The sequence below is a fragment of the Manis javanica genome, chromosome 1 (assembly GCF_040802235.1).
Source record: "Manis javanica isolate MJ-LG chromosome 1, MJ_LKY, whole genome shotgun sequence".
NCBI lineage: Eukaryota > Metazoa > Chordata > Mammalia > Pholidota > Manidae > Manis > Manis javanica.
In genome coordinates this window covers 64,761,846-64,776,526 of record NC_133156.1, presented here as the reverse complement: position 1 = coordinate 64,776,526, position 14,681 = coordinate 64,761,846, and the positions used below count along the sequence as shown (strand labels likewise).

Sequence of the window (14,681 nt, the reverse complement as noted above, 5' to 3'; positions counted from 1 at the left end):
TGCTAGAAGTAGCTGAATAAAGGAAAGTTGGAAAGTTAATAATTCAGTTAAATATGGAAATTTAACATTCAGTTATAAAAAATTAATAAATCAATTTGGGCAACAACATGTATTTGGCGGTATAAGAAAGTTTAGGGGCAAACACACACAGAAATTAGTCCATCTGTTTTTTAAATATAGGTTTCCAGATTTCTTAATTAAAAAAAACTCTGTTATGTATAAAGCTAGAGTTGGCCCTTGAATTGGTCAAGGGAGTATTTTCTTCAAGAAATGTCTTAAGAAGTCCTTCTCAATAGATTTGAGATTTGTAGTCTGTTATGGCAAGACAGTGATAGCACTGCTATTGTTCAGTCTTTTATTTCAAGATTATATAGCTGCAGTTTGGGGACAACTTAGGAAATACAGAAGAAAGTCAACACTTTCTTTGCTGTTGAGCCAAGAAAAGCATTTGGAAAAAATTGTAATTAAATACTAAATTTTTGGTGAAGAATCATGATCGTTACTGAGAAGAAAGAAAAAAAAGAACAGAATACTTGCTAAGTACAATAGTAGATATAAATCCAGTAGTGAGGAAGTCCAGGAATATAATAAAGAATTAGATAGAAGTGAAGAGAAATAACTTTTAAGATGGACAGAGAAGCAAGGGAAATTGGCAGCAATAAAGGATTTAGCAATTTAGTATTATTTTGTTAGAAACAATAAAGGCTATCTATATTTAAATAATAGACCAGAGATAAAGCAGGAATCGTCAACAGTAAACAATAGGACATTCTTTTTTGACTTGCAAACGTATTTTCTAAAGTTCTTCTCTGTCACTACACAACACAACTATTAGAGTTATTCCTGCTGACAAAAGGAGGTGAATCTTCCCCACCAATCTTGAAGCAATAAGAAATACACTTTGAAAATGAAACAAAACATAAAAGGGAAAAACCAGGAATTTAATTTTAAACAGAACCTCACTGTATGCATTGTATAATGTATAACTAATAAGAATAAGATGATATAAAAAAAGGGCAAAATTATTTTTGGTATGAGACTTTTTTACTGAATAATGTTACCAGTGTTGGTTTGGCAAGAACAGACGAAGCACTCTTGATACCAGGATAACCCAGAATGCTGCAAGGTTTCTTTGAGTTTCTTCAGTGTGCTTACTCTGATAATGTATCCCAGATTAAATGTGGGTTAACTAGCAGCTGAAGAGGTCTGGTATCCCAAGAAGAGGGAGGGAGTGTAACCTATTAATCCACCAATAGCGTTAGAAGGTCAACAAGGCTGAGGTGAGGCATGGGTTACACCAAAGATGAATGTCAGCAGGCCACTCCCTGCCATTCTTCTTGTCTTGAAGGAGATGCATTATCTATTTTTTTTTTTAAGATGGACAGTCCTGTCCTCTGGATTCCCCCAGAATAAAAACTCTAGGAATGTAGGAACTGTACATGTCCTGCATTTATTACAGAGCCCAGCACATTGTCGGTGCTGCTGAATCAGTATCTATTGACAAAAAGAATATGTATTATGCCTAGTGTGGCTGGCAAACTGAAATGATACGTCCAGCGATAACCATGGGAACAGTGACTTCCTTGCCTTGGGAGACCTTCTGCCCAAAGCCACCCAGAAGCTTTTGTGGCAAGCCTTTGGGTTAGGTTTAAAAGTTCCAGATCAGGTAGAAGAGCACCAACCAGAGCCTGTCGCAGGCCCAGGGCCTGTGGGAGTGACAGGGGCAAGGAGAGCAGTACAGTGAGCCTCTGGGTTGTCAGGGGCCTTGAAGGCTCCAAACATTGATGTCAGTTGTTGAGTGTTTACAATCTTCTTCAATTAAAGGTTATTTGATAGCTTGAGAAGGGAGGCAAAAAGACATCTTGTAGCATCTATTTCTAGAGCCCCCAGGAGTGCTAACATCAAAGGAAATGGGATAACAACTCTGAAAGAAACATGGATCCTTTTTACAACTGCCCCCTGACACAGGGTCACACTGGTAAAATTTACTATGGAGATGCTAAGAGAGATAAGCACTTTATTCACACATCCCACTTATCACACTATACGTTCTATGCCATACAGGCTGAAAAAGACTAGTTCTGATCTCCACAGGCTTGAATGATATGATACAGGTTGATTTCTACTCCTTGTCTTCCTTTTAATCCTAAGGAAAAAAATTCCCAGAGGAGGAGAATTTTCAACAGAGAAGTGTCTGAAGACAAGCAGAAAGGTAAGTAGGAAACTACAAGCTGACAAATTATTACAGGAACAAAGGAAAGCATAAGTGAGGCAAGAGAAAATTATCTGAACAAAAATGAAGGTAACAGAGAGAAGAGACCTGAGACTGGGGGACAAATTAAAGACTTCAAACATTTTGCTGCATCTTTCCCTTTATTCCCTACTAAGAAGAATCTTTTTGCGATAGCTTGGATGTAGGTGTCACCTAGGCAGGAATAGACTGGTGTAGGTCAGACTTCTAGATAATGATCCCCACAGACAGAAAAGCCACACATGGATGAGGAGGAGGGCTGATTGTCTCCAGGGAAAGATGGTTCCATTTATATGACTGCCAACCAGTGAGTATCGGATCCATGAAAGCACCGGAAACCACACGTTTTATATTCATTTTCACCAACTTTTATGGCAGGCATTATTATGTGCTTATCAGATGACAAAACCAGGAGGTTAAGTAACTTGCTCAAGGGCACAAAGAAAAGAGGAGGCAAAGCTAGAATTCTAATCTAATTCCCTGACTCTTAAATTTGAGTTTTTCCTCATGATAGTGCCTATAATGTATAATCGTTCTATGATAGAAGAGTGACAATATTAGATTTCTCTTCAGGGAGCAATTTCTCAAGAATGTACTTTCCATTTAGCTGTGCCTGAATTATTGATTTGTTTATAATTGCTATCCTTTACCATAAAGATCTACGTTCAGTTTGGGGAATAAGAAGCCTATTAGAATGATTGTTTTCTTCATGACAACTATATCGTAGATCAATTAAAATGAACATAAATTCCTAACAGCCTGGCCAGGTGTTGCTAAGTACTATAACACCACATTCAACATCTGTGAGAATCTTGACAAAAATTATGGAGGATATGCCAGGCAAGCTGCTAAAACAACATATCTTGCAAAAGATGTCAAAAACCTCAGCATACTATTCTAAGAGCGGGTACAAACACAGCACCCTAGAGAAAGGAGGTAAGGAGACTCACTAGCTTCAACATGAGGAAAGCAATATGAAGCAAAATTACAGAATAGTCTCCTGAACTGGATGAAATTCCCTCAGTGTCAGATGTACATCAACTTTTACAATTTCTAAGTAGCCTCAATGATCTAAAAGTTCTACAGAATATGTCTCTACTTACCAGTTAAAGAAAAAAGGCAGATGTTTTCCTTAAAATTTATAATTAATACAGGGCAAGGGATCACATACAACCTCCCCTAGTAGGCCAGTTACCTCCAATAAAATGCTGTTTCTCTGATTATAATGAAAAATCCTTTTGGTGTCTTTTTGACAAAAATTATTCATGTGTTACTGATATAGCACCAGGGAAAAAGAGAGGTAGCTAAATCAGCTTTCAGTAATTTGTTTTAATTTTATAACCAAATAGCAATTATAGTACAATGTCATAAACTATGCCCTTTCCCCATCATCCTCAATTGTGCCTCAATGTTTTGAAGAACAGGATCCATAGATGCTCAGAGACTTTCACCATGAACTCTCTGAATACCTAAAACCTCAGGAAAGAAGGAAGACAGATAAGGTGGGGCAGACAGCTTAAGAGCTGGAGCGACTGAGTTATGAGAAAAATCGTAATAGATTTCTTGTCACCACAGTGGGAGAGTCCCCAAAATATTCACTTCTGGTTCCACTCAAATGGACTAGGTGAGTTGTTCTCAACTTGGCTGATGCTAACATCACTTAGGCAGGTTTTACAAAAACATTACCTGAGTTCTACCTACAAGAAATTCTGATTTAATTAGCCTTGAGTAAGGCTCAGGCATCATCTGCTTTAGAAAACTCCCCCAGGTAATTCCAATGTGCAAAGAGGCTTGAGAACCATGGACCTAAGTAATTCAGAGATATGAATAAATGTAAATGATACTGGCAAGGATTTAACATAGTTTTCACTTCACCTGGAGAAAAAAATCCTAAAACATGGGAACATGAAACTACCACTAAATAACAACAATAAACACTACCACCACCAACAAAAACCTCTTCCATATGGAAGGAAAAGGGGCCGAAGAATTTTGTGTGAATCTCTTCTCTGTCCCCCTCCAACAGGAAGGCAACATCTATCAGCAGTATATACTATGCTAATCATTAGGGCACCCAGTACAGCAGGAACATGCAGTCAGATATAAATTCCCCATTTGCCAAAGAGGTACTGAGTCCCTAAAGGCCACAGAACAAACAACAAAGTCAGAACTTGATCTCAGATCTGACCCAAGGACAAAGCTTTTTCGCTTCTCCATATCCTCTGGAATATTTCTTTGCACTTGTTAACTTGACAAATAGGTGCTGGAACAGGGTATAATTTTAGCAACATTTTATACCGCAGGACCCTGAAGAGTTCATTCTAAAGAATGTGATCCATGACTCTCCTGGCTATTAGCAATCTGATGTTAGCTGTGAATAGGTCAAGTGGAGAAACATAAAATAGGGCTGGAGGGTCAGGTAGGGGACTGATGGTAAAGGACTTCAAATGCCAAATAAAGAGTCTGTAATGAATGAAAGTACTAGTTAATTAACAAATCTACATGAATTGACAATATACCTTGTATTGAGCACAGATAACTCTAAGGCCTAGACAGCAAAGATTGGAGGCTTTAGAGTTACTGTATCTAAGTGGTAATCTAATATGCCAAACCAGAAAACAAAATAGATGGAAAGGAAAATATCAAAACATTCCTTTTTCATGGTACAATTAGGATAAAGCCAACAACCTAGACACATTATGGATAAATCCACCTAAGACATGTCTACATTCTAAAAAATAAACTCTGAAAAGAAATAAGGGTTACACTTAAGCCAAATTGTTCTTTGTTATTTTTATTGTAGCTTTATTAGAGTTTTTCCAAAGGAAGAATTTAGTAGCTTATAAAACAAAACTCTCCCACCAAGGGCAGATGGTCAACATGACACCCTAGGATTGGAATCATTTATTAGCATATGTCAGAGTTAACAATGAAAAACTTAATGGATTATCAGTTTCTATCAATTGAGAAAGCTTATCCTCAAGTTTAAGTGAACAAATTAAAAAATCAGAAAAAGAAAAACGATTTGTCTCCCAAAAAGCCAAATAGCTGCTAAAAATCTATACTTAGTTTAAATATACTAGTTAATAAGAAAAAATGTATATAAAGGTGAACAAAAAAGGAAAAGCTACGTTACTTTTCTTTATTACTCCCACAGGATGATTTCATATTTTCCATATTTTTATAAAGCAATTTAAATTTTTTCTACTTTAAAGAGATATTGAACATTAAGATAATTAAAAATCTTACATACAGATGAATACCCTCTACTTTCTATAACATAGAAGTCTCCCGTGTTTTAAAGAATTTAAAGCATTAAAAAGTGTGGCTTTGAAATGTCAGCAGGAATATATTTAACATGACATTAAATTAAGCAAATCAACTCAATGTAACAATTTCTTTCATTACATTTATCAAATATTTAATTATTCTAAAATTTATTTTCATTGTCTAGCTCTTTTACCCATACTTTCAAATCCTATGTGAAATTGCATGTGGGGATAAATAAATATACATGTTGCTTTTACTCTGGTTCTTTGTCTCATGATTTCTTTTTTTTTTTGTATGATCATAGCATAAATAATATCTATGAGATAGTAGCTCTTAATTTCTTTCAAAAGCTTTCAAAGATTTTGTAACTTTTTATTCTTGAAGAGAATTAGAAGAATGGCTTATTACATACCATAGTCTGTGATTTTACAGGACACCAGATAGAGCTCTTTCAGGTTTTGTCCTTCCTTTGCAATGACCTCCACACACCTGAAACACACACAAAGAAGTGGTGAGTTACATTAATGCTTTTCCAGCTCAATTAGCAAGAGTCTGGCCACGACCATAACAGGAAGAGGTCAGAGTTTGATGAATGCTACAGCTCTCCTCTTTCAACAAACCTCTTTCAAGGTGTTTTAGGAAAAAAGTGTTATATTCCCTACTTTAAACACAAGTTCTCTAATACTTTAATGATGCTAATTAATACATTAATAATGACCAGTGCATCTTTTAAAACCAAAGTGATGCAAATGAAATATTCCTATAAGAGTAATGTTACAATTAGTAATAGGCGAGTACACATAGGCTATATAACATGTCACTTACATGATAAAATATAAAAATAATTATGATGAAACTCTAGATATACGTGGATGGTTATTAATCCTGGATGGTAATATTTCTCACAGTTCAATTACTAATGATAGAGTTTGATAACATTAAAATACACATTTCTGGGGAATTTTATCAATATAAAACAAAAATGTTTTGAAAATCTCTAACATACTGATTAAAGATGAAAGAAAAATCTGCACACATAGTAACATTAAAATCTTTTACTTTAAAATGTTTTATTCTTAATATTTTAAGTGAATTGCTGCACCAGGTATAGGCTTTTTTAATAATATAGATATAGATGTGTAAGATTTAATGTCTTTTCTGGTTTCATTTACGTTAAAAGGTTTTTGAATGGTGCACTCTGCTCTAAGTCATGGCAGTACACCTAGTATAGAACTGAATGAACTTTAAAAAAATGATTAACAACACTATCCATTTTGCGGTTCAGTCCCCCATAATATCAGAAATATCTGTACAGTCATACTGACACATAGGCATTATGCATCCTTCAATGCAGTCCCTGTTTCAATCTTTACAAATAACAGTTAAGTAAAAGGGTAAAAGCAAAAAGAGTCATTAACCTTTCTAGAAAGTAAGGATCAAGTAATTTGATACCTGTGTATATAATCCATCAAAAAATTACTGAGTATCCATCTCTGTCTTTCAGATATTTTATTTGCTGTCTGGCTCATTTGTAGGTATCTTCATAAAATGTCAGGAAATTTTATACAATTTCACTTCACATAATTCATTACTGAAGGTTAAATTAGTTACAGAGAAGATATATTTTTCTTTTAAAAGTTTTATAGAATATTGCTTTAATGGAATGATAAACATTTCTAAGTTCCTCAGAATAACTGAATAAACACTTTTTTGACTATTTTTTAATGATTCATGATAAAAATGGGTAATCTCTTCCATGACTACAATAGAAATCTTAAAACACTACTACAATGTAATTATGATTGATACAGCTTATTATGAGAGGAAATTTTAAAACTGAACTTCATGTCATTTGGCTTTGATGTAACATTTGAATATACTCATAAAAAAGGAAGGATAAAAGCAGAAATGAATATCATATTCAACCATTTTTATATACAATTCTAAAAACTAATTTTTACATGCTACAGATAAAAATAAAGGCCCTAAATGACTAAAAAATCCTAATAGTTAAAAAGAAAAGTCTACTATCTGTCATATCAGAGATATATATCTCACTGTTCTCCTCTGTCACCTGCCCCAAAAGTTAGCAGATCCAATATTTTGTATGACTCCCACATAACGAAATAAATTAATGCAGGAATAATGTTCATATAATTTATTTGGTTCTCATGCTCTTTTTAAATAGTTCAAAATCCTTGATTTTATATTTGATTATGAAAAACCTCTGAACAAATGCAATATCCTATCTGTGTTCCTGCCACTTGATTCTGTATTAGATATGCTACAAGCACATGTGAACGATAAAGACACACAGAGCAGACTACAAACAGCAAATAACTACGAATTGATTTCATTGTATAAGCTAGATCAAATGCTATTTCATAGGCAACAAGAATCAGTATTCATATAAAATAAAACAATCAATCATTGGATGAAAACTGTCTGAAGACTGATGGAAGACCAAGAGCTTCAGGTTTCCTCCCCACATGACAGAGGGAAAGTTATTATGAAGAGACATCACACATATATTTAGCTTATTCAAGAAGCAACAGCTGACAGATAACACATGATTAAGAATAAAGCCATAAAGATCTTCTAGATAAAAAAAGAAAAGAGAAGTATAAGAGAAAAGCACTTTGCTTTTAACAAAGGATCACCTGGGATTTTGTTTCTGAAAGTTCAGTTGCAGGTTTTCCAGATACTTTAAATACCGTGTCCTCACAGTCAGAGTGCCAGAAGTTATGCACAACCGTACAAATATTCCCTGGAGGATTTGTAGCAAAATTTAATGTTTAAAACAGAAATACCACATCAATCATGGATGTGTTATTTGAGGAGAGAAACTGTAAATTCTGTGAATCTGAACTGAGACTCTTAACATAATATTAAAACACAAAATTGAGTGGTTCAAATAAAGAGTTAAAATAGCTATTGTATTGAGAGCTGAAAATGGAAGTGGGTCTGTATTATCCTGCTACCGCAAATGGGTGGAAACAGAGCCCCATATCAAGTTCCTGGCAAGGGCCAGACGCCCTGATGAGTCCAGGTCATTTCCCAGGCAGCCCACGGTAGTAGCAGGTCATGACCAGAGACCATGGGTGGTGACTATCTTTCCTCCTAAAACTTTGAGTCCATTCTAGAATATATTTACAGGAAGTACCCTAAAGTTTCATAAGTACCAGGAAAGCACAAGTCTGTGGACCACACTCTAAATAATTCTTCTGCTTTAAAAGAGTCTTGGTTCTAGTCATGGCCTTTAGTGGATTAACGTTAGACTATTTCCCAGTTCACCATATAGTATTGTCTGCAGGCAACCAACAAGGTGGTAAAGCTTAGTAATTATTGAAACTTTTTGACTACAGTTACTCATGTAAGTTTTTTTAAGTGTTATTTTAAAAATGTTAACAATGGGGAAGATGTTTCTAAAGGTGATAATCTTTAAGTAAGAAGGAGAATGACTGAATCACAGTGAAAACCCTTGTTTCTCCCTCTCCCCTATCACAGACACTGCATAGCAGATTAATGAGCTCAGTGAGAAATTATAGTTTTATCCCTAGGGACAAATAAAGTGAGGGACAAGTCATGAGTTCCTAAACTCAGAATCTAGAATTCAAAGTTTTCCCATTCTTTCCCCAAATGCTGTCCCCACCATTTCTACGGACAAACCTTAGAATATCATATGAACAACATTCTCTGCAGGTCAGTACACTCAAAGATTTCTCATTTCGTGCATGATAACGTAAGGGATTATAAAACTTCGGAAAAGAACAGTATCTTTGGAGAAAGTAATACTCTATAAGACTATTAAGGAGAAACTCGTAACATGGGAAGATTGTATAGTGAAAAAATGAAGAAAAAGATGAAATATTGCTACAGTAGCCTAGGAACATCAAACATAAGCCTACTGAAGCCATTTTCCCAAATTCTGAGATATAAAGTGAGATGCATCTTAACAAGAAGGAATTAAGAATCTGAAGAAAGACATTCTATTCTCATCTCCATGGAACCACAGAAAAACCACCTACCTTTGTTGGGAGTCCACGTCATCATTCTGTATAAAATGAGGGCCTATATGACAAATTTCTCCAAATCAAATGTCCTAGGTTTATCTCAATATATTTTGGTTTATTCTGAATTGCCTTCCCTCAAATTATGTTCCTGCTTTTATGTTTTGGCAGGGTTCTGAAGAGAATAAAAAAAAATTGCGACCATTGTAAATTCCTGAGTAACAGCTGTTGGGTACATATGTATATATAGATAAACTCTTTTAGAATACCAAAAAGGGCCAGAAAACATGCTCCAAAGTAACCAGAATTATTTTTTTATAATAATGCAATTTTATGCTCACTTGCTTTTGATAATGTTCTAAAATTCACCTGAAACATTTCATGTAATTTTAAAAGCACAAAAAGGTTACTTTTGTGGGCTATGTAGGATTTTTTTTTTTGGTTTCAGTGGAGGGAAAATCTGTCTCCTTAGCAATAGATTCCTAATCACCTGATTTATGTGAAGGGTAAAGGTTAATGAATTAAGCTGTGTAAGCTTCAAAACTATCAAAGGAATTCAAAAGAGCCTTGAATTATGGAAAACAATGGCCCATTCTACATACATACCAAATTTTCATGTTTTTTGTCTCCTACTCAAAAGCTAGAACATGGCATTAGTGACAATTGAAAAGAACTAATGAGGAAATATGACTACACTGCTTGCAAGAGGAGTGTCCTAGGAGACCTTGTTACTGTTTGTGATGTGCTTCAAACCCAAAAGCAGCTAATTGGAGCTGCCAGACACTGGTTTGCAAATCTTACTTTAAAGGACAGGCTCAATCACCTTAGAGGTGTGGAAAGAAATGCCTCCATTAGAGATGCATTAGTATGTGGCTTGCTGAATTTCCAAACAGACTTGAGGATGTTCTTTCCTAAGTCACTTTTATATTTGAATAATAGATATATCTTCAAGGAGAGGGAAAAATGCAACGAGACAAAACAAACCCACACTTAAAACCAAAAGTATGAAGAATTCTGTAAAATAATTGGCAAATAAGTGCAACGAGAGCTAGGTATATTTAAGGTTGAATAAACAAGTAGATCAAATCTTAAAACTCCTGAAATGCACACACATCATGAAAGTGATCTGCTTGGGGGTTTTAGAGATACAGCTTTATTTCATCACTTCTTGAAACTAAACAAGTCAACAAGCCACCCTATATTATATAGATTACAAATGTGTAAAATCATAAGAAGCTGCAACACACACACACACACACACACACACAAACGAAAAGAATAAAAAGGATTTAAGGGATCTAATGAGAGCAAAAAGGGAGTAAATTTGGTCCAGTTCTGTGCTATGAAAGCTTATCCTGACTTTGGGTCATTTAAATGATAGCAGAGTTGACCAAAACACAACTCGGCATTTTATAGAAAGAATAACAGCATTTTATTGATTTTTCTAAATCCTCAAATCCAGTTTTACTGAAGAATAATCCAATCCAGAGCAGCAAATGAACTGGCATGATTTACAGGTATAACCTGCTTTCAGAAAATGCACTATATAAAGGACTTCTGTTTACCAAAAAAGTAGAAATTTACAGGTGAACATTTATAAGATGAATCAATTCAATAATCTATTAATAGTACATTTCCCCTTGTTGCATGTGACTATTTCATCGATGAGCATTCCATTTATAGTTATTTTTTTAGTAACATGACACCTTAAACTTACAGAAATAGCATACAACAGTTATTTTTACATTTAACTTAAACAACTGCACATAATAAATGACTTCCCTCAGGAAAGTGACACATGGCATCAAAGTGATATGTTGAGCACCCTTTGTATTTTATGCTATGCTTTCTTGTAAATGTTTTCTACTCCATTAACAACACAGTACCAAATATATGCTTAAGTCAATTTGTCATCTTAACTTTTCAAGATATTTTCATAGAAGAGATGTTAGCTGCAAGAGAGATTTTTTTTTTAAGGTTGACTTGCAATTAAAATGCTAAAGCATTTGCTCAAAGCATGTTCTTAATATACCACAGGGGCAAAGACTAGGAGTGACATGTAAAATGTCACCAGCTCTACCAGTTAACAACAGTTATCTTGGGACACTCATTAAGTTCTCACTTACCAAATGTTATTGTCTGGAAAGCCAATATCTGACTAGTGAATCTAAGATTAATTAGGCATTTGGTACTTAAACAGCAGAGAACCGATGCCCATTTTGTTGCAAAGATAGTGGAACGCTACAAAATGAAAATACTAGTTTATTGTTTAATTTTTTAAAATAAGACATGCCACAATAAGAGGCCTATACACCGAAATGCTGTCGAAACTTAAGTTCGACAAACTTGGGTTTGGAATAAATACAACAAAGGTGTCACACCTTGGAGTGGGTGGAGCAGATGTCATCATATGCTGATTCTTTCTGGGCCACCTTTTCCCGAAATGTCTCTTAACATTAGAAAGGTTTTCTAACTGGAGAATAAGTAGAAGTCAGCATTGTAAAAAGGAGCAGAACAACAACAAAATAATATTTTCTAAAATATTTAGAAATGACCATCACAAACCAGCTCTTAGGAAAATATTCTCTTTCTTCATCTATACAGAAAAACATGTTTTAATTTAACTTGAATGTTTCTTAGAATACTTTAAAAGTGTTTTTCAGAAACACCAGGTCCTGAAATATTTTTTAAAAATGCACATTTTCTTTAAGCTACCAGGAAACACAGATATTTTTCCAAAGGGGAAGACAGAGAAGAACAGATTTGTGATAAACTTGTCTCTGGCTTTAACATTTCAGATATATTTACCCAAAAGTCTTGTTTTTAATTTCAGCCATTGTTCAATCCTTTTATCACAAATACATTAAACCATTATATAACAATTTGAGCTAACTTTTTCTAGGCATTCCTCAGAATATGCAAGAGGCAGAAAAAGATTCTAAGATTTTAGTTAATTCAACCATTTTGTATTGAGTACAAACTACATTAAAACATATTATCAGAAAAACCACATTATTATAAAATGATAGATTTAATACTTATAACCTTGACAGATCAACTACTATTTATTTTTGTTGTTATTACTGATATTAATGCTCATACCTAGGAGCAGAAAAATCATGACACTATCTGTCCTGAAAACCAACTGAAAATTGTAGTATCTCAGGACTGAAGGAAATGCTAGAAAAAAATGGAAGGAAAAAATTTAAAGACAAGATTTCTTAATTTAGCAGTTTATTCATTACTCAATGGGCGGTGGGAGTGGGGGGGCATCGTTACTTTGAAATAGGAAAAGTTAAGAAACCTCCTCCTTCCTTTAAGCTTTATGGAGTTCCATCAATTTACAGCCAATACCTCTGGGGAAATCCAGGCACTGCACAATGTTGATATAGTTAAGACTGGTGCTAGTGCTATCTTTGTGGTTTTCTAGCATACTTTAAGATAGAGGTCAGAAGAGAAGATTTTATTATCCTATATGTTACAAAAATTTACTGTGTGGAACCAAAAGCCCAGGCCCTTAAAAAATCCAGGAATATAAAAACATATAAAACTATGGTCCAGTTTAGTGAACTGTAATTCATCAGAGGCCATTGTTTTCTTTAAAAAAAAGTCAGGCAAAATTCTGGCAAACTCCAACTCCCCCACCTCTGCCCAGCAAATAAAAATTACTACTTCAATGGTAAAATTAGAAATATTTCACAGAGACTTGCTAGGTTTCCAAACAGCTAAAGTGAAATTTAGGTGGAATGCTAAACACCTCATACATGATAATCTCCCTGTCTATCCCCACACCCTTTCCTCTAACTGGTCCAAGTATTGATAAGAGTCTCAATTCAATAGACATCATATATTTAAGTTCATCTTAAGTTTAAAATGGCTAAGACTAAATTACTTTAGTGGAATATAAAAGCACTCAGCATATGAGACTCCAGACACCATTCAGGAAAGAGTTAAGTACTTCCCTACCAGAAGAAGCCACAAGTTGGCTTTGTAATGACTAATTGCCTCTTTAACCCCTGTGCTCTGGGAGCTGGCCTGCAGCTACAATACCAGTTTTGTGATAGAGCCAAAGACTGATGTTCAGCACAGACCTCCCATGACCTGCGCAGCCAAGGAGTTAACTCAGACAAGATGCTGACAAAAGGTTTCTCACTTGGGAAGGCACAGAACCTCTTTTTGGATAAGCCAAATGCTCAGAAGACTACAAAACAAGAGTAGGTAAAGACAATTTACCAAAGTCAAAAGAATGGTTTCACTTTAGCTAGCAATAATTCTAAACATCCCCATGTACTACTCAAAAGTTTGAGAAAATGATTTCAGTGATATGAAAAAATGATTTATTTATTTTTAAATGTAATGAAGAACACACCTAACTTAATATCTTTAAACGCTTATAATTAGATAGCTATAATAAGACACAAGAAAGCAGGTCAACCTTCTCCATGCCAAGTATTTCCCACATGCTTCCAGCATTCATAATCAGGAGCGAATTTTTAAGCTTTGCAAATTTCTGGCCTGATCAAAAACCAATGAAAGACTTTTTCTAAATGATTTTAAGTAGCAATTACATAAAACTAGTTAATCCTGCAACTAAGGAAAAAACATGTTGAAGGCTTCTTGTTAGTTGCAAAAAAGAAGGGATGAGTAAGGAATTCGAGACTAGAGAGCATGTAGGCAGTAAGAACAAAGTAACCCACATATTCATTCAGAAAAAGAAACATGAAAGATCCCTTAGGCTTGATGAAGGCAGGGACACCGCATACATTCAACCTTACTGATGCTCAGCTAGATTGTACTCTGAATCCTCTGGGGCTTAAGGATCATGACCGCTGAACTCATAGTACCTCCTTCCACAGCTGTGGGATGGCCATTGCTTTATTCCTATTTTCTCCCATACCGTTACATATTAATGGTAATGTCAGAGGTGAAATAATCTTTCCTCCGAACATTTACAGGAAAGGCAGCAGATCACATTTAATTGTTTTGGTACATTATGTTTACACAGAGAGACGTTTTTACTTAAAAAAGAGAAATAACATTTACACTTTCTTTTTTAAAAAAGAAAGTACACATATTCCTACAAATGACAATAAGGGGCAACAACCAAGAATTTTCTTATAAAAAGTATGCAGTTTAGGTTTTTTAAATCC

At 34.7% G+C, this 14,681-nt stretch overlaps 1 protein-coding gene across 2 annotated transcripts in view; it reads right to left on the bottom strand.

The window, feature by feature from the left end:
- The window catches only part of FBXL17 (F-box and leucine rich repeat protein 17), a 531,544-nt gene that overhangs the window by 148,942 nt on the left and 367,921 nt on the right, over positions 1 to 14,681 (bottom strand). For both annotated transcript variants that reach the window (XM_037011920.2, XM_073233169.1), the window contains exon 7: positions 5,934 to 6,010. In XM_037011920.2, coding sequence (XP_036867815.2) covers positions 5,934 to 6,010 — 77 coding nt within the window. The remainder of the gene's footprint in view (positions 1 to 5,933; positions 6,011 to 14,681) is intronic.